We start from the raw sequence: 19,675 nt of genomic DNA, 5'->3' as shown, positions 1-19,675 counted from the left end.
GGGGCCCTCTCAGCATCAGCCTTATCTCTGCTCCCCTGGACTCCCATCGCACCCTGCCATGTACACTCCATTTGGCATCTAGAGAGGTCTTTTTAAAAGAAGACCTGAATGTGAGTGGGGCCTTCCCTTGCTCCAAGGCCATCTGTGGCTCCCTTCTGGTCTCACAGCAAAGTCAAGCCCTGAGTGATCTGCTCCTGCCAGTCTCTCTTTCCAACCTCATCCCTCACCACTCACTCCTCACACCATGTCCTAAACATGGAGATTCAGGAAACTACCTCGACACAACGCTTTCTTGCCCTTGGGTCTTTTGACATGCTGTTACCTCTGCTTGGAATGCTCTTCCCCGCTCTGTTCTGGACACTTTAAGGGTCAATTCAGGAGCTCTGTCCATCCTCGGGGCTCCCCCATCTGGGTTGTCACTGCCGAGGATGTGTCTGTCTCTCCCATAGAGAGCGAGCCCCAGGAAAGCAGAGCTGGGGCTGCTTGGCCACCTCTGTGTCCCCAGTGCAGGGCTGGGCCAACAGAAGGCACTTCAGTAGTCGTTTGCGGTCCAGATGAAGGAATAAATGACACAGATAGGAGACACGATGCTGGGCAATGTCTGTTCCCAGCAGAGCCAGCCCTGACTTGGGAGGCCATGTCAACAAAAGAATGAAGACCTCGACCATAAGCCGTGGGGAAATTTTATTTAGAGCAGTTACCTTCCTCTTCTACCCCTGCCCTCCGGGGGCAGAAAGCAAACCAACTGTGAACAAAACAACCCATCACTCACTACGTATAAGGGAAAACCTGCGATCTACCTGTTCGGGGGATGGGGCTAGGGGTCCCCCTTCAGTCATCCAGGTCCTCATCCTCGTCTTCCTCCTCATCTTCCTCCTCTTCTTCTGCAGCTGCCAGGGCCTGCTCCTGGGCTGCCTTGAGGGCCTGTTCCTCCTCCACCGTGGGGTCACTCATCTCCATGACGTCGGGGCTGCTGGGGTACTCATGCTGAATGGGGGCTGGCAGGGGTGGGTTGAAGTTCTCGGGACTGTACTTGTGGCCCCAGCCAATGTAGATGTTCTCGAACTTCCTGGAAAATCAGAGAGACACTGGGAAATCCTCCCTCCCTTGAAGGCCTTGAAGACCCAGCCCGGGCTTTTACTGGCGATGGGACCCCGTTTGGGCACAGCCAACTGCAGAGCAGTGGCTGGTGGGGTCATCTGTGCCCACGGGATTTCTCTGTGTGTTCTTCAGTTGTTATTGAACATCTGTCTCCTAAAAGTGCCAGGCGTGCCTAGAGTTGCTCTTTGTAACAGCATGTGGAGCCCTTGTGCACTTGACATGTGCCCATGGGGACCAGAGCTGAGTTTCTAATTAATACTTGATTTTCCAGTTTCATCCACAATTTCTTCTTCGGTCCCCCTGGTTATTTAGGAGTATAGTAATTTCTGCATATCCGGGAAATTCTCCCAAATTCCTTGTTTTTGATTTCTAATTTCTTTTTTTTTTTTCAAGATGTTATTTGCTGGGGTGCCTGGGTGGCCCAGTGGGTTAAGCCTCTGCCTTCAGCTCAGGTCATGATCCCAGGGTCCTGGGATTGAGCCCCATATCAGGCTCTCTGCTCAGTGGGGAGCCTGCTTCCCTCCCACTCTCTGCCTGCCTCTCTGTCTACTTGTGACCTCTGTCTATCAAATAAATAAACAAAATCTCTTTAAAAAGATTTTATTTGTTTATTTGTTTGTCAGAGAATGAGAGAGAGCACAAGCAGGGGAGCAGTAGGCAGAGGGAGAGGGAGAAGCAGACTCCCCACTGAGCAGGGAGCCCAATGTGGGGCTTGATCCCAGGACCCTGGGATCATGATCTGAGCCAAAGGCAGATGCTTAACCCACTGAGCCACCCAGACATCCTTGATTCCTAATTTCATTCCAGTATGGCCAGAGAACATATTTTGGATCATCAATATCTGGGTACATTTATCTAGACTTGTTTCATGGCCTGGTATATGGTCTAGTCCTGGGGCCTGTTCCGTGAACACTTTGAGGAGAATGTGTGTTCTTGCTATTGTTGGAGTGGATTTTATTGCATTGTAATGAATTTAAATTTAAGCAATACAACTGATACTCAGTTTGGTTACTGGAAAATGTCTAAGCAGGTCCGGGACAACTCGAGTACATGAATCTACTTTCTCAACTACAAATTTTGTGAGATCTGAATACAGGCCAAGTACTTCTGAGAACAAGGTAGCTTCAAACGGAATGTATGCTGTAAGTGTCAATTTCACACCAGATTCTGAAGTCTTGGTATGAAGATAAAAGACAGAATGTAAAATAGCTTGTTGATTTTTACGTTGTTGCTTTCACATTGTGATAATAACATTTAGGATATTTAGGGTGGGGCGCCTGGGTGGCTCAGTGGGTTAAGCCGCTGCCTTCAGCTCAGGTCATGATCTCAGGATCCTGGGATTGAGTCTCGCATCGGGCTCTCTGCTCAGCAGGGAGCCTGCTTCCCTCTCTCTCTCTGCCTGCCTCTCCAACTACTTGTGATTTCTCTCTGTCAAATAAATACATAAAATCTTTTTTTTAAAAAAAAGGATATTTAGGGTGAAATAAAATAAATTATTAAAATGAATTTTACCTGTTTTTAACTCTTGGACATAGCTAGTAGTAGAAAATCTTCAAAAAAATAAAAAACTTTTAAGAGTTAAAAAAAGCTCTTGAAAGAATTAAAGAAAAAACAAAGTTTAAAATGATACAGGCAGCTCGTATTTCATTTGTGTTGGACAACGCTTGTCTGGATATGGGGACCCAGCAGAAAACACGTTAAGCAAGAATCCCTGCGGTGGTGCCTACATTCTAGGAGGAGGAGACTGGTAATAAACAAGAACATAACTGGTCAGGTCCAAGCCCTGCCAGTCCACCTGTTCCCAGAATTTTAACTAGAGGAGGAAATGGGAGCAAAGGAGGGGGGTTGGGAGGTAGGGAGAGAGGCAGAGAGGAGAATCCAGGGGGAAGGAAGAGGGATGGAGAGTTTGCCATGGGGGCTCTGAGGCTTTGCCCTGTATCCCCGCCTTGCTGTTCCTGAGATAATTGTTTTCCTCCAGGAATTCCTTGGGAGCCTTCAAATATGCTGCCTCCTTGGAAGCCTCACCTGGGCAGTTGAGCTTGCTAGGAAGATGAACTCTTGGGCCCCAGCCCCACTCCCATGCCACCGGAACCTGCCCTTAACCAGATCCCTGGGGTCCTGTGCACTCATGTCTGGGAAGCTCTGGTCTAGAATGTTCTCTACCTGTATTTCCCCATTCCTTTCTCTTTTCCCTAGAGATTTCACGTAAAGATCGCTCTTCCCAGGAACCCTATTTTGACCCCCTTAAGATGAGACTTTGGAGCTGCAATTGGTCACTGAACTGTCTATCCCTAGCGTAACAGGGTATTTTTTGGCCGGGGGAAGGGGTGCTATATTATTAATGTCGGCACTTCCTCTGTCTGCTTTCAGGGGCAGGATCCACATCGCCTTTTCAATAAAGGGCCTGGGACCTAGCATACAGCTGGCAGACAAGGACATCCAAGAGTCTTTTATAATGGAAAAAAAAAAAAAAAAAAGGAAGAAACGTGGATGATTGGAGGCATGGATGATTGAGTAGTGGGTGGATGGGTGAAGAATGGCTGGATGAGTGGAGTTCCAAATTTGGATCTTTTGCTCTCAGAAACATGTTGGCAGGGTGCCTGACTTGCTCAGTTGATGGAGCATGTGACTTTTGATCTAGGGGTTGTGAGTTCGAGCCCTGTGTTGGGTGTTGAGATCACTTAAGAATAAAATCTTAGAGGGGCGCCTGGGTGGCTCAGTGGGTTAAGCCGCTGCCTTCAGCTCAGGTCATGATCTCAGGGTCCTGGGATAAAGCCCCACATCAGGCTCTCTGCTCAGCAGGGAGCCTGCTTCCCTCTCTCTGCCTGCCTCTCCATCTACTTGTGATTTCTGTCAAATAAATACATAAAATCTTTAAAAAAAAAAGAAGAATAAAATCTTAGAGGGGCCTGGATGGCTCAGTTGGTTAAGCATCTGCCTCCAGGTCATGATCCCAGGGTCCTGAGATCGAGCCCCACATCAGGTTCCCGGCTCCATGCTTCTCCCTCTCCCCGTGCCCCAGCTCTTGCTCTATCCCTTTCTCTCTCTGTGTCATGCTCAAGCTCTCTCCAATAAATAAATGAAATCTTTTTTTAAAAAATATTTTATTTATTTATTTGACAGACAGAGATCACAAGTAGGCAGAGGGGCAGGCAAAGAGAGAGAGGAGGAAGCAGGCTCCCTGCTGAGCAGAGAGCCCGATGTGGGGCTCAATCCCAGGACCCTGGGATCATGACCTGAGCCAAAGGCAGAGGCTTAACCCACAGAGCCACCCAGGTGCCCTATTAAACGAAATCTTTAAAAAATAAAACCTTAGGGACTTCTGGGTGGCTCAGTTGTTAATGCGTCTGCCATCAGCTCATGTCGTGATTCCATGGGCCTGGGGTTGAGTCCTGTGTGGGGTTCTCTGCTCAGCAGAAAACCTGCTTCTCTCTCTCCCACTCCCCCTGCTTTTGTTCCCTGTCTCACTGTGTCTCTGTCAAATAAATAAATAATATCTTAAAAAAAAAAAGGAAAGAAAGAAAGAAAGACAGACAGACAGACGTTGGCAAATTAGGTCGTGGCCAGAAGAAGGGGGTTGGCAAAAGCAAGCAAGCGAGACTCTTCCCTGATCTGGAGGGGGAAAAAATTGCCAAGAACGTAAAGTATCAAGATTACGTGAAACCTCATCATGGGATCCAACACAGTCCAGGTTTACCGGAGATGCAACAGGAAAACCTATGACAACGTCTCATGCCACCTGGTGGACAGAGTCAGTAAATGCACCCACCCCGTGGTGGCGGAGGGCCCCTCCCTGAGCCGCTAAGCAGAAAGGCTGGGGATGTGCCTGGTGGGAGAGACTGAGGGACTCTCAGCGTGTAGTAGGTGTGCAGTGAGCATCTCAGTGAGCGTGTAGCTGCGGGTGGGAAAATGCAGGAGTGACTTCGACCTGCAGATCTTTTGGAGCAACTGGTGGGGAAGACTTTTGCCCCATAGAAAGAACGGTCTAGGGGGCCCAGGGAAGGAGTTATGTCCCCCAGATACAAGACTCTGCCCCTGTGAGGGCCACCTCAAGGTGGATCCCTGAGTCCTATCTGGCTCTGTGACCCATATAGCTGAGAAGCATAGGCAGGGAGGACAGAGATCCAAATTTGAATCCTGCATATGTTGTGTGACCTTGAGTCAGTTCCTTCTCCTCTCTGATCCTCCATTCTCTTATCCAAGGGGCTCACACTCCTAGTCCAGGATGTCTCATTTTAGCCCCAATGGAATTCCTGGAGCTGGGTATGGAGGTCGGCCCTGAGAGCTTCCTGAAGGGGGTCTTCTGATCTCCACCCTGCCCCCTGCCCTTGGCTTTCTCTGCTGGAAGGGACTAGAAGAAGACCTACTTGCCACTGGCGTAGGCATAGGCCCCTGGCCAAAGGTTGGAGCGCACGACGGCCACGGAGTACTGCGGGCAGAGGCTGCAGGACAGACGGGCGGTCCAGGGAGAGATGTGCATGATTTCTGCAGGGGAGTGGAGAGCACCAGGGAGGTCAGAGCTCCCTCCAGCCCTGCACAGCCCCCCTGGAGGGGAAGCAGAAAGAGGGGATAGAGCAGAGGAGGAGGACAGGGCCCAGGGGCATGGAGGGAACTGTGGCTGGCTCTAGATCACTTTCTCGCTGTGTGGCCCCAGTTAGCCACTGCACCTGTCCGAGCCTCAGTGACCACACCTAAGAAGTGAGTATCCTTATTTCACCTGCCTTGCAGGAGCTGCTATGATCTCCCTTCCGGGCTGGTCATTGATCTGGACCAGGGTTCGGAGGGTACAGTTCAAGCTGTACTTGGGCTCCTGGAAGTCTGGGTTCAAATTTGGGTTCTATCCACTCACCCACTCTCAGCCTCTCCTTATCTCTTCCTACACGTGCCTGAGACTCTGACCTCAGGAAATTCCTCTCCAGGCTTCCAAAATCCAGCTTTGGTCCTGGTTCCTTTGTGGAAAGCCTCTCTAACTCGAGTCTCTCTCTCTCTCTTTCCCCCCAAATCCACACGGGACTCGAAAGTTCATATCCCCCCGATCCAGGACATCGCCATGTGCCATCACAAGACAGATGTGTCCCCATAACCCCGCAAGGGAGCTGCTGTCATCAGGCCCATGTTATAGAAGAGAGAACCACTGAGGTTCAGAGAGATGCCCCCCCCTTGCAGTCTTGCTGTCCCTCCCACTTTCTCGCCAGGCCGGTAAGACCTGTTACCTGCATCTTCTGAGAGCGGAGTCAGCAGTGGGGGTCCGACCTCCTGCTCCACCTCCTCCACCCCCTCATCCGCCTTCTCTTCCTCCTCCCCCAGCTCCTCTTCCTCTTCCAGCTTCTGCAAAGGGTTCACCCAGGTGCAGCGGCCCTGGGGGTGGGAGCAGGGTAAGGGGAAGGTCAGTCAACACCCCTGGTGGACAGAGCCTGGCTTGCACTCTGGGAGGAGGTGAGGGGCCAGGAAGGACACTTGGCACTGGCCATGTCCTCGGCAACCAGGGATGGGCAGGAGGACAGGGTTAGTCACACAGGTCAGGGGAGGGAGGACAGGCTGAGAGAGCTGTAGTGGTGAGGCGGAGACCGCGGCCACCTGCTAGCTATGTGGTTCCCATCTGGGCAGTGTTTCATTTTTTATCTTACATTTAATGAGCGCTTAGTATATACAGGTAGGTGCTGGGGATCCTTGAGAGAAGAGACCACCCCCCAAAACCTCTGCATGTGGAGCTGACACTCAGCAGCCCATATGATCCTCTGTTTGCTGCTCTGTGAAATGGGAATGTCATAGGGGCCTCTCTCATTGGACTGCTCTTGGGGTCCATGAGGCACTGGAGGGCTGCTCCACAGAGCCAACTTCAGTTGCCTCCAGCATGAGATAGGAGCAGCCGTTATAACGATTTCAAAAGGAGTTATTCGAGTTCAATAAAACATCGCCGGAGTCAATAAAGTTTCGTTGAACGAACAAATGAATGAATGAAAAGTTCTAGCACACAGCTAGGAACTGTGTTTCCTTGAATGAGTGAATGAATGAATATAAAGTCAGACTAGTCTGGCATTCCGGAAAGGCAGGTCCTCGGTTTCTTATCCATAATTCCCAAACCTGAAAACTGTGAAAACCAAGAGTTACTTCCCTGCACCCTTTGGCAGCAAGCCCGGCCTGCTGCAAGCGGCAGCAGCAAGCGGCTGTTCAGTTTTGCAGCAGAAATAAAGACTTGGAGGATAGTGGTGTGTGCACTGTGTCGCCTTTTTAAAATCTGAAAAAATGCAGGCCACCAAGATGTGCCTGGTCCCAGGTTTCTTTTTCTTTTTTTAATTTTATTTATTTATTTGGCAGAGAGACACAGTGAGAGAGGGAACACAGGCAGGGGGAGTGGGAGAGGGAGAAGCAGGCTTCCCGCTGAGCAGGGAGCCCAATGCCGATGCCGGGCTGGATCCCAGGACCCTGGATCATGACCTGAGCTGAAGGCAGATGCTTGACGACTAAGCCACCCAGGTGTCACCCCAGAAGGTTTCTGCCTGGGGCACCGACAGGGGACACAGGGCCCGCAAATAGAGGGGGGGTTAGGGGAGGAGGCTGGAGTCAGGGTCCGGGGGCCAGGGAGGGGGAAGCTTGGGTCCCCAGGCCTCACCTGCGGCAGAATGTGCTGGGTATGATGCACCCAGTTCGCCATGGAGTCCACCAGCTCGAGCACCGGGATGCCCTCAAAGTCGGGGTTTTCCTCGTAGGAGTCGCGCCCCGCACCACCCTCCTCCTCCTCATCTCCCTCTTCCTCGCTGAACTGGTAGAAGCCAAGCGGGCTGATGTGCGTGGCGGCCGAGATGCGGGCGATCTGGGCCCGCAGGTAGTTGGCCTCGTTGCCGGGGAAGGGCGGGAAGCTGACGATGGGGGCGTCCAGGTAGCCCGTGAAGAACTTCTTTATCTTGCGGGCCTGCACGATCTGGAGGGGCGTGACGTGTGGCAGCCGCGTCCACGGGCGGCCTGGCTCATTGCACACGAAATACAGGTACTTGTTGGTGCCCGAGCGGCTCTCCTCTTTAGGGACGATGGGTGGTGGCCTCCACATGGGCTTGGGGATCATGTCGGTGACCTTCTCCTCGTCCTCTTCGCCCTCCTCCTCACCGTGCGGGTCCAGGCCCTCCCCGCCCTCCATCATCTCCTCCACCTCCTCCTCCTCCCCTTCCTCCTCACCCTCCCGGAACTCCACCTCCGCCACCAGGTAGCTGCGGCTGAGTCCCAGGATCTTGCCCCAGAAGCGGCAGGTGTGGATGGGCTGTTGCTCCACCAGCTGCTTCAGGGCCATGAAGATGCGGAAACTCTCATCGGAGCTCAGGCCCACACCGGCCTGCTCGAAGTAGAAGGCCGTCTCCATGATGTTGGGCACTGCTGTCTCAGCCTGCAGGGGTGGGGTGGAGGGCAGAGGGAGGAAGGCTGAAGCCCTGCTCCCTAGCCTGACTCTTCTAAAATCCAGAGAAGTGAACTGCTCTGTAACCCAGCTGCTCATGTGACCACTGTTGGTCAGTGAGATGGATGTAGGGGCAAGTCCTTGGGGAGGATGTCCGTTATAGGAAGAGAAAAGGCAAAACAACAGCAACAACAGGAACAACAGCAACAACAAACCACTAGGAGAAAATCCATTACTCCTTCATCCTTCCCTCTTCTTTCGCCTGGAATGGGATGTGAGACCTGGAGGCACAGCAGCTATTTTGGGACCATGGGGTAACAAAAAATCCCATATCCTAATGATGGTAGAGCTGAAAGGTGGAAACCACTTGTCCCCAGTGGCATCACTGAACTGCCTTACCTCCCTGGCCTTCTTGTTCTATGGAACAAAGAGGCCACTTTTAGTCATGTTTCCTGTTACTTGCACCCAAATGCGCCCCTAACAGATATCCCAAATCATAGAGCAAATTAAGGGAAGAGGCAGGTCCTGAACCCAGGAATCAATGATGTTGGAGGATGGAAGTGGTAAGTCTTGCCCTCACTGCCCCCTCCTTCACCATCTACTTTGTTCAGGGAGACAGAGCAGGGCACAGAGAGACTGGGGAGGGCAGAAAGGGAGTGAGAACAAGCAAGTCGAGGGCTGAGACTAGAATACAGTGAGGTGGGCGCCTGGGTGGCTCAGTGGGTTAAGCCGCTGCCTTCGGCTCAGGTCATGATCTCAGGGTCCTGGGATCGAGTCCCCCATCGGGCTCTCTGCTCAGCAGGGAGCCTGCTTCCTCCTCTCTCTCTGCCTGCCTCCCTGCCTACTTGTGATCTCTCTCTGTCAAATAAATAAATAAAATCTTAAAAAAAAAATTAGAATACAGTGAGGTTTGAGCCCAACCACCCCCACAATCACATGGGCCATAAGGCTGAACCCAGTAATTTTTCATTTAGTCAGTTCAGACATCTTTATTAAAGACTCAGTGCAGGGGGCACCTGGGTGGCTCAGTGGGTTAAAACCTCTGCCTTCAGCTTAGGTCATGATCCCAGGGTCCTGGGATCGAGCCCTGCATCGGGCTCTCTGCTCAGCAGGGAGCCTGCTTTCTCCCCTCTCTCTCTGCCTGCCTCTCTGCCTACTTGTGATCTCTCTGTCAAATAAACAAAATATTAAAAAAAACTCAGTGGGAGGGGTGCCTGGGTGGCTTAGCCAGTTGAGTATCTGACTCTTGGTTTCGGCTTTGGTTATGATCTTGGGGTCCTGGGATACAGCCCCACGTGGGGCTCCATGCTCAGCTCTGAGTCTGTTTGTCCCTCTCCCTCTGCTCTTCCCTCTATGAACACGTGCTCTCTCTCAAACAAATAAATAAAATCTTTATAAAAAATTTAAAAAAATAGGGACACCTGGGTGGGCTCAGTTGGCTCGGGTCATGATCCCGGAGTCCTAGGATCGAGTCCTGTACCAGGCTCCCAGCTCCACGGAGAGTCTGCTTCTCCCTCTGACCTTCTCCTCGATCATGCTCTCTCTCACTGTCTCTCTCTCAAATAAATAAATAAATAAAATCTTTAAAAAAATAAAAAATAAAAACATAAAGACGCAGTGGATGCCAGTCCCAGGCTAGGGCAGGCACTGAGATATATCAGAGAACAAAATACATGAGGTTCTTCCTCATTAGAACAGCCCTTGACCTGCCCTTGACCAACATGACACATCCAGGAAAACACATTGCCCAAAACACATGCTCTCCTGCCAGGATTTGAAATCAGAATGGAGAGAGAGGGGGTATGGTAAATAAAATAATGATTGCCCCCAAAGTTTGTCCAGGCCCCCATCCCTGCACCGGTGCCTTCGTTATATCTTACACGGCAAACATGACTTACAGGTGTGATTAAATTAAGGATCTGGAGATGGGGACATCTTCCTGCATGATCTGGGTTGGCCCAGTGTAATCACAAGGGTCTTGATAAGTGAAAGAGGAAGGCAGGAGGGTCAAAGAGGATGTGACGACAGAAGCAGAAATCAGACTGAGAGATTGAAGGTGCTGCGCTGCTGGCTTTGAAGCTGGAGACAGACCCAGGATGAAGGAACGTGTGCTGCTTCTAGAAGCTGGAAAAGGCTAGGAGATGGTCTCTCTTCAAGAGCCTCCATTAGGAGGGCAACCCTGCCGACCTTGACTTTAGCTTTGGCAACACCAAGTCGAAGTGGACTTCGGACCTCCAGAACTATGAGGTGGAACGTTCTGTTGTCCTAAGCCATGAAGTTTGTTAGAGCAGCAACAAGAGACAAATACAGGTCCCAATGGCTGAAGGTGAAACAGGTTAAATGTGAGAGCCACACGGCAGATGACTGAGACTTTGTGTCCACAGTAACCTTTCGTAAGGACACTAGTCCTATTGGATTAGGGTCACCCTATTCCAGAATGACCCCATCTTAACTAATTACATCTACAGTGATCCTTCTTCCAGATGAGTTCCCATTCTGCAGGACCTGGGTGAGTGATATTTCTCCCCGCATTAGAATTTTTGGTGGAGGAACAACCCAGAACAGATGGCTGGTGTAAATACGATGGTGGTGATGTTTCAATCACACCAGTTGCTGTGAAAGATTTGGTGACAAACGTCCTGATGGAAATAGGCATACTGTTGTTCACAAGTGTTTGAAGCCCCTCTCCAAAGAGGAATGACACGCTCCCACCCATCCCCCACCTCCACTGCACTCAGGAGGGGCTGTGTCACTTGCTCTGGCTTCTTGAAACAGCAGTGACAGGGACACCTGTCACAGCCAGACAGCAGCTGTAAGAACCAATGTGGTGTTTGATATGCTCTCTTTCTCCCCCCTGCAGGGTGGAAACTTGTGGCACAATGCAAACCCCACTGCCCTGCGTTCTCAAGCAGCTGATGCACAGAAACCTTTGGCCAGCTCTGCATGGGCAGGCGATGTGAGTGAGAACTAAGCTGTGTCCTTTGAAGCCACAGAGACTGTGGTGCTGTTTGTTATCTCAGCTGGATGGGGCACACCCCAGCATTCTGGTACTTTCCCTCAGTCATGAACATGATGTGAAAGCTTGTTTTCCTAATTGATGTGGACACCAGCAAGTCAGGGAGGGCTGAATCAAACTTAATTCTAAGACACTTTGCTGGTAGGAAGGAAGATACAGGAACGAGTGTAGGAAACTCTCTTGGGAGTGTGTGTTTGGCGCATGAGCCAGTGGCCATCACCCTCTTTCTGGGAATCCCCCTCCCATCCATATAGCAATGAAGTATCCTCTCTAGCCATGTGTAAATGATTATGCCTCCATCCTGGCACTGTTGATTGGAGCAAGAGTGGAAAACTGACCTGAAAGGACAGATCAGACTCTGCTTCTCTCCCTACCATTGTCTCCACCTGTCATGTGTAACTGAGTCGGAGAAAAAGTACAGCTAGCATTCCCCCTGCCTAGAAATTACTCCTTTGGTATCACTGGGTTTGAACCCAGATTCTGTGGCCAGATTCTTTCTTCTTTTCTTCCTCCCAGGTTCCAGGAAGATCCTATCTGTGGTCTGGAAGAAATGATTTCGTAGGGACAACTGGATGGAAGTTTTAAAAAGTGAATTCAGGCGCTATGGCGCAGCTGTATGCTGCAAGGTGCAGGGGGCCAGGAGGAGAGAGGGGCAGAGGTGAAGGATGGGCACTGGGATCTCTGAAGCTCTGCCAGAGGCCCAGCCACATCTCTGCCCTTGACTTGGAAAGGGTGGGTCAGCCCTGCCAGCCCGCTGAGCCAGCACCATCTGCAAGCCCCTTTTCTGTTGCTCCCAGGTCACTTTCCCAGCCTCCCTTGCAGCCAGGGATGGTCGCGTGACTCAATCTGGCCAACAAGATGCAAGCAGAGGTCTTCTGAGAGGCTTCTAGGAAACTTCTACTCTCAATTTTAAAACTTCATTTTTTAAATTTTTATTTTTAAAAATTTGTTTAGGGGCGCCTGGGTGGCTCAGTGGGTTAAAGCCTCTGCCTTCAGCTCAGGTCATGATCCCAGGGTCCTGGGATAGAGCCACACATCGGGTTCCCTGCTCAGCAGAGAGCCTGCTTCCCTCTCTCTCTCTGCCTGCTTCTCTGCCTACTTGTGATCTCTGTCAAATAAATAAATAAAATCTTGAAAAAAAAATTATTTACTTTAAAAAAGATTTTATTTATTTATTTGACACAGAGAAAGAGATCACAAGTAGGCAGAGAGGCAGGCAGAGAAAGAGGGGAACAGGCTTCCTGCTGAGCAGAGAGCCCGATGTGGGGCTTGATCCCAGGACCCTGGTATCATGACCTGAGCCGAAAGCAGAGGCTTTAACCCACTGAGCCACCCAAGCGCCCCTGAAATTATTTTTTAAAAGGTATTATTTATATATTTTGAGAGAGAGCATGAGAGAACAAGTGCCCGGAGGGACAGAGGGAGAGGGAAAGAGAGAACCCCAAGCAGGTTCCACGCTGAGCGTGCCCAAAGTTAGTCTGAACTTATAAATGCAAGAATAGTTAGCCTCCTTTATGAAACAGAGGCCCGGAGCCAGGGAGCTCTGTGCTATCAAACAGCCAAACCTGCTATGCGGCAGTTGTACGCAGCGGGCAGGAGATTTCTAAAGCAAAAAAAACCATCCACAGAGCGAAGGTGAAGAACAGAGAATCCACAAACCGGTCGAGTCCATATAGGTGTAAATAAATCACAGAGATGGCATTTCAAAGGAGGGCGTAAGGAAAGGATGCATTTTCCCACAAGGGCTGTTGGGGATCATGGTCAGCGACTTAGAAGAAATAGAAAAAGGGAAATGAGAGCCTCATCTCCTGTCAGAAAAATAAATACGAAAAGCTGAATTGCGGATTTCTTTAAGTCTCTTTCTTTAAGTCTGCACAGGCCACAAACGCCCACAATTTTGCCGGTTTGCAGACCTCCCATTAAGAAAACCAGGTCCAGGGACGCCTGGGTGGCTCAGCTGGTTAGGCGGCTGCCTTCGGCTCAGGTCATGATCCCAGCGTCCTGGGATTGAGTCCCACATCGGGCTCCTAGCTCAGCGGGGAGCCTGCTTCTCCCTCTGCCTCTGCCTGCCATTCTGTCTGCCTGTGCTCGCTCTCTCCCCCCCCCGCCTCTGATAAATAAATAAAATTAAAAAAAAAAAAAAAAAAAAGGAATACCAGCTCCAGGGGCGCCTGGGTGGCTCAGTGGGTTAAGCCACTGCCTTCGGCTCAGGTCATGATCTCAGGGTCCTGGGATTGAGTCCCACATCGGGCTCTCTGCTCAGCAGGGGCCTGCTTCCCTTCCTCTCTCTCTGCCTGCTTCTCTGCCTACTTGTGATCTCTCTCTGTCAAATAAATAAAATTCTTAAAAAACACAAACAAACAAAAAAAACCCAGCTCCAAGTTCTTAAGGGGGTGGGACCTTGAGGGACCAGGCGGTCCAAGGGGCGGAGTCTCACGACCAATAAAATTTCAAGGGGGCGGAGCCTCAATTGCCACCCTGTTCTAAGGGGGCGGGGCCTCTAGGAGCAAATCCTTCTAAGGAGGCGGGTCCTTGAGGGACTTGAATTAGACGTAGACAAGACCTGGGGGTAGGGGAGGAACCGCTTAGAACCCAGTTCTAGGGCCACCTGGGTGGCTCAGTGGGTTAAAGCCTCTGCCTTCAGCTCAGGTCATGATCCCAGGGTCCTGGAATCGAGCCCCGCATCGGGCTCTCTGCTTCGTGGAAAGCCTGCTTCCTCCTCTCTCTGCCTGCCTCTCCTCCTACTTGTGATATCAATCTCTGTCAAATAAATAAATAAAATCTTTAAAAAACAAACAACAAAAAAAAACAAACCAGTTTTAAGTGGGGTGGGGTCTCCTAAGGAAAAACGATCTGAAATTCAAACCCATATTCCTAGGTAGAACTTTGTGCCCAAGCCTAGGGATTTCCACCTGCGCTTTGGTCCTCTATCAGATTGTGGTTCCTCCAGATTGTGGTTCCTCCATTCTCTCACCATCCCACCCCACTATCGTCAGAATCCTGGAGTCTCAGGAGCGTAGACAGAAGTGCGCACAGATCAAGAGCGACTGCAGATGTGTCAAAGGTTGTATATAGTATGGGCTTTGGAGATCACATTCCTGCCTTCCTAATGCAGTCCCTGGTAATTCCCACCTTCGTGCCCTCTGAGTCTTTTTTCTATAAATAGGAGTACGTCGCACTTGCCTCGAAGGGTTGTTTTAGGGACAGAATGAGAGCTCTTCAAGCTCTTAGCAGGAGCCAGGGAGGTGTCAGAATGATCATAAACAGTTCTCAACAAATGTTTCTTGAATGAGTGAAAGAACACTTTACTTGAATTTTCTGCCATTGTCCAATTCTGGAAACGATTGTGGAATTAAATATTCTGAGGACAGTGAAATGTTAAGGGGCGAAGAGTGGAAGAGTTCTTAGAGAGTCTCAACGAAAGGGGAAACTGAGTCTGGGGACTGGGGAGCACGTCAGCGTTGAGGGACTCCAGGAGGCAATGGGTTTCACAGAAAATATCTGCAAACCAGAATTATTTTCAGAGGAAGGAGTAGAGGATGGTAAGAGAGACCAGTTCCACCTCCATGTAGCCACAGGAGTGCAGAGGGCCAACTAGCCCTTCTGCTTCAAACACTTCAGTGCACTCCAGGCGCCTCAGGAGAAAGCCTGAGCCCCTTGGCCCGGTATTCAAAGCCCTCTGTGACCTGGTTCTGGACCCCTCCGGCCAGTGCACACACAAAACTGAAACTGTTTGTGTTGCATTCCCTCTGCATTCCCTTCGCTCCAGACCTAAGCACAGGCTGTGCATAAACCTGGGCTGGGCCACTGAGGGTCCCGCTGTGCACCCCTCCTACCGGCTCAGGCTCACTTACCACCTCCTCCTCCATCTCCTGTTCGCCCTCGCCTCCCGCGCTGCTCCGAAGGAATAGCCCCTTCTGCCTCTCAGCCATCTCATAGGTGGGCTCCAACTCAGGGTCATCTCGCATGGTGTCCAGCTTGGGGTGGAACCACTCCCGTTGCGTAGTGCGGTTCAGTGACTCCAGGATGGACAAGGGATCCTCGGGCCGCTGGTTCAGGATCTTGGTCAGCAGGTTCACCAGGTGCTCATACCTGCCTCCCCAGGGAGGGAGTGGGAAGTGGGAGACATTACTCGCTCAGCTCAGTGAGTTGTTGTTGTGTGCCCGGCCCTGAGCCTGGCACTGAGGACCCCATAGAGAAAATGTCCCTGCCCCCATGGAGGGAATATTCTGATGATGGAGGCAGACATTAACCAGATAGGCAGAAATATATAGTGTGTCTTTCTATGAAGACAAAGCAGGGAATGGGCACTGGGAATGCCAGGGATAGAAGATGGCTTCCAATTTTAAATAGGGAGGCCAGGGAAGGTCACACCAAGGGGACTTCTAGGCTGAGATCTGAGTGACGTGAAGGAAACCATACAGATATTGGGGGTGTTTCGGTCAGAGAGAAAAACTGCTGGATAGACCCTGAGACATTTCATGAGTCTAATAGAATGTTGACAAAATTCAAGGAAACTAGGAGATAGGAACATTCCATGCCAAACTTGCTTAGAAATACAGATGCTACAGGGGTGCCTGTGTGGCTCAGCCGGTTAAGCATCTGTCTTCGGCTCAGGTCACAATCCCAGGGCCTTGGGGTTAAGCCCCCTACTTCTCCGTCTCCCTCTGCTGCTCCCCCTGCTTGTGTTCTCTCTCTGGCTCTCCCTGAAGTAAATGAAAATCTTTTAAAAAACGAATTATAGATGCTGAGGTCCTAAGTTAAATGGCACCCAGCAAAAAGTTGCTCTCAGAAAGATGACACACAATAATTAAACTGGGCTAGTAACAGGACTAGGTTGATACTAGAAAAGTAGAAAAAAACATACCCATCATGTTAATATGTTAAAATATATATATATATATATATATATATATATATATATATATATATATATATGTTGGGGCACCGGGGTGGCTCAGTCAGTTAAGCATCTGACTCATGGTTTCAGTTCAGGTCATGATCTCAAGGGTCATGAGATTGAGTTCCACATCAGGCTCCCCACTCAGCGGGGAGTCTGCTTGGGATTCTCTCCCTCAGCCCCTGCCCCCACTTGTGCATGCTCTCTAAAATAAATAAATAAGTCTAAAATTTCATATATATATATATAAAATCACCTCAACCAGTGCAGAGAAATTGAGAATATTCAACAGCCATTTATGATTTTAAAAAAACCCAGCAAACTAGGAATAGAAGGTAATTTTTTATAATCGTATAAAGGGGATCACACTGGAGGTCTCAGCCAATGCAATCTGACATGAAAAAGAAGGGAAAGGTAAAAAGGATTGGAAAGGAGGAAGGGAAAGTGTCATGGTGTGCAGGTGATGTGATGAACAGAGGCCCTGAGCTGAGGGTGGGTCTGGTGTGTTGGAGGAACACTGAAGACGTCAGAGTGGCTTTGGTGGAAGAGGGGAGAGAGGTTATAAGGGGAGAAAGGAGGTGGGGTCATGGCTGTATTGTAATGGCTTCTTTGTACCTGAGTCCCAGACTATGCTGGGCACTTGAGAGTTGTGCTGGATTCTCACCCCAGTCACACATCTGAGGAACAATCGTGATCCCTACTCTCCAGATGAGGAAACAGAGACTTAGAAGAGTTGAGGTCATGAGGTCACAGAGTGGCAGCACAGCCAGGATTTGAAACCAGGTTGGTCTAATTTCAAAGCATGTATGTGTAACCCTCTGCTGGATGGAAACTGTATGGTGGCGGTCTGGGGTGTGCTGGAGAGCCATCACTGAATTGGGAAGGGTAAGAAGTCAGACTTTGGCCTTGGCTTTTCAATAGGAGACCTTGAAGTTCCCGAGGCTGGGAACCATTGAAAAGAGCTAGAGGTTAATGTTGACTATACTCTAGGAGCCTGGATAGGGAGCTGACTAGAGATGAAGTTTAGAGAGCCAGTAGGGGCTGAACGGCTGAAAAGTATGAACCTACTCCTGAGGGCACTGGGGAGCCATAGCAAGATATGCCCATGGGAGGGATAGGGTTAGTTTTGTACTTGAGCAACATCTGTTATTTCTCCAGCCTTGTCTCCTCCCCCTTTCTCCCCTGGTTCCAGTCATACCAGCCTCCTTGCTGTTCCTCAAATACTGCAAGCCTTAAAGCCTTTAAACATGGTGTGTCCTATACCTAAACCACCGTACCTCCAGTTACCTCCAAGGTGTTCTCCCTCATCTGCTTCAGGTCCCTGATCAAATGTCACCTCCTCAGAGGCCTTCCTTAACCTCATGCTGTTTAACAGGTACTCCCTAACCTCCCCCCCTTACTCTGCCTTACTTTCCCCCTTAGCTTTTTTTTTTTTTTTTTTTTTTTTAAGATTTTATTTGACACACAAAGAGAGATAAACAGAGTAGTAGAGGGAGAAGGAGAAGCAGACTCTCTGCTAAGCAGAGAGCCTGATCCCAGGACTCCTGGATCATGACCTGAGCCGAAGGCAGGTGCTCAACTGACAGCCATCCAGGCACCCCTCCAGCTTTAGCTCCCATCATCACCTATCATTTGTTATATTTATTGTCCATTCTCCCAACTAGAATGTAAATTTCATCACGATGTAATGGGGACTGAGAAGTGTACTGACCACAGCTAAGCAGCCTTGGCAAGTGCCTTCTCCAGGCAGAAAAGTTGAGGGGAGAATGGGGCCTCAGGACCCAAATCACGCACATCTGCTGCATCCAACTGTTATCACCTGGGCTATGGGACCTACTTTCTCTGTCTCAGTTTCATCCTCTGTGAAACAGGGACAGTAAGTGTGCTAATCTCAGCTGTGAGAACTGGATGTTAACATCTGGATGGTGGCAAAACATCTACTAAGTAAATGTTAACTATTATGGGGCACCAGGGTGGCTCGGTTGGTTAAGTGACTGCCTTTGGCTCATGTCATGATCCTGGAGTCCTGGGATCGAGTCCCACATCAGGCTCCCTGCTTGGCAGAGAGTCTGCTTCTCCCTCTGACCTCTCCCCTCTCATGCTCTCTCAAATAAATAAAAACCTTTAAAAAGAAACGTTAACTATTACTAGTTTCACCCCAACTGCTAGTCTGAGTCAGATGCCCCTGGAGCAGGCACTGGTTACCCATGAGGGGTGATCCCGTCTGACAGAAGAGACCCCTGGGTCTGAGGCAGAGATTTAGCTGGATGGGGCCTCTCCCTGCCTCCCTGCCTGCATCCCGCTCCCTCCCCACTCGAGAGCCCCTTCTCACAGGCTGAGGCTGCAGCCGGCGCTGGTCTGCAGCAGGTAGGCCTTGGCATTCTGTACGGCCAGCTCCCGAGGCTCTGGCTCAGGGACCTCCGCACTGAAGGGCATGAAGCCCAGCTCCGAGGGTGAGTACTGGAGGGTGGGGTCATCCCTCATGTAGGGCCCATGCGGGACACCCTGGTCGAACTGTAGGTCTTCTCCCTGGTACATGTTGAACTGGCCCAGGTAGTCGGGCTGCGTCTCCAGGTAAGCAGAGTCCAGTTGCTGGAAGAGGCTGCCTTGGCCCTGCTGTAGTTGCTGCAGCATTAGGCTGACGTTTCGGGCGGCCTGCATCCCGCCTTCTTCCAGGTAAGATTGGGGCTGTAACTCGGAAGGAAAGCCCATATTCAGGGACGGGTACCCTACACCACCCAGCTGGGCTTCCTCAGTGGGGTACATCGCCAAGTTCTCCTGTGCGGTCAGTGGGGGCCCTGATGACCAGTCCTGGAGGTTGGTCTGGCTCGCCAGGATCCCTTGACTGCTCTGCATGGCCGGGCCATCAAATGGTGTCTGGGGCACCTCCTCGGAGATGCTAGGCTGGGGTAGACTGAGCTCCCGACTGCGCCGCTGGGGCACCTGGGAACTCCTTCGACTTGAGGGTTGCTGGGGTTGGGGCTCAGGGTCCCCCATAGTTCAGAAGAGGTCGCAGACCTCCAGAAGTAAGGCCTGCAGACAGGGAGGCCAGTTTAGTTGCCAGCCTGCCGGCACAGGCCCGGTATCCTCTGCGCCGGCCGAGCCGGTTTCTAAGTAGGGAGGGGGCGGGCCGTTACCAGGGGAGGGCGCGCGGGGACGCCCGGCCAAGGACCTGACTTCTGCGCAGGCGCAGCCCCCCAGCCCCAGGGCCTGCCAGTCTTCCAGCCAGCACCTGGGGGCGTTCACTCCACACTGGGCAGTCCCACAGCTG

The 19,675-nt window shown here is 50.8% G+C and overlaps 1 protein-coding gene across 1 annotated transcript; it reads right to left on the bottom strand.

The window, feature by feature from the left end:
• Nucleotides 1–682: 682 nt before the first annotated feature.
• Nucleotides 683–19,593, bottom strand: RSPH6A (radial spoke head 6 homolog A). Its single transcript, XM_059153255.1, has 6 exons — nt 18,737–19,593; nt 15,359–15,596; nt 7,715–8,479; nt 6,315–6,459; nt 5,469–5,586; nt 683–1,069 (listed from the first exon to the last, which is right to left on the bottom strand). Exons 1-6 carry the CDS (start codon nt 19,399–19,401, stop codon nt 832–834), a joined length of 2,169 nt encoding a protein of 722 aa, XP_059009238.1. The 5' UTR covers nt 19,402–19,593; the 3' UTR covers nt 683–831.
• Between the last annotated feature and the right edge of the window lie 82 nt (nt 19,594–19,675).

Source organism: Mustela lutreola, chromosome 16 (assembly GCF_030435805.1).
Source record: "Mustela lutreola isolate mMusLut2 chromosome 16, mMusLut2.pri, whole genome shotgun sequence".
Classification (NCBI taxonomy): Eukaryota; Metazoa; Chordata; class Mammalia; order Carnivora; family Mustelidae; genus Mustela; species Mustela lutreola.
This window is presented reverse-complemented; position numbering and strand designations above follow the sequence as displayed.

Coding starts and splice junctions, on each gene's coding strand:
- RSPH6A (XM_059153255.1), bottom strand. CDS start 19,401: ATGGGGGACCCTGAGCCCCAACCCCAGCAACCCTCAAGTCGAAGGAGT. Junction 6,460..7,714: donor CCCAGCACATTCTGCCGCAG/GTGAGGCCTGGG, acceptor TCCCACCCCCAG/GGCCGCTGCACCTGGGTGAA. Junction 1,070..5,468: donor TATGCCTACGCCAGTGGCAA/GTAGGTCTTCTT, acceptor CTGATTTTCCAG/GAAGTTCGAGAACATCTACA.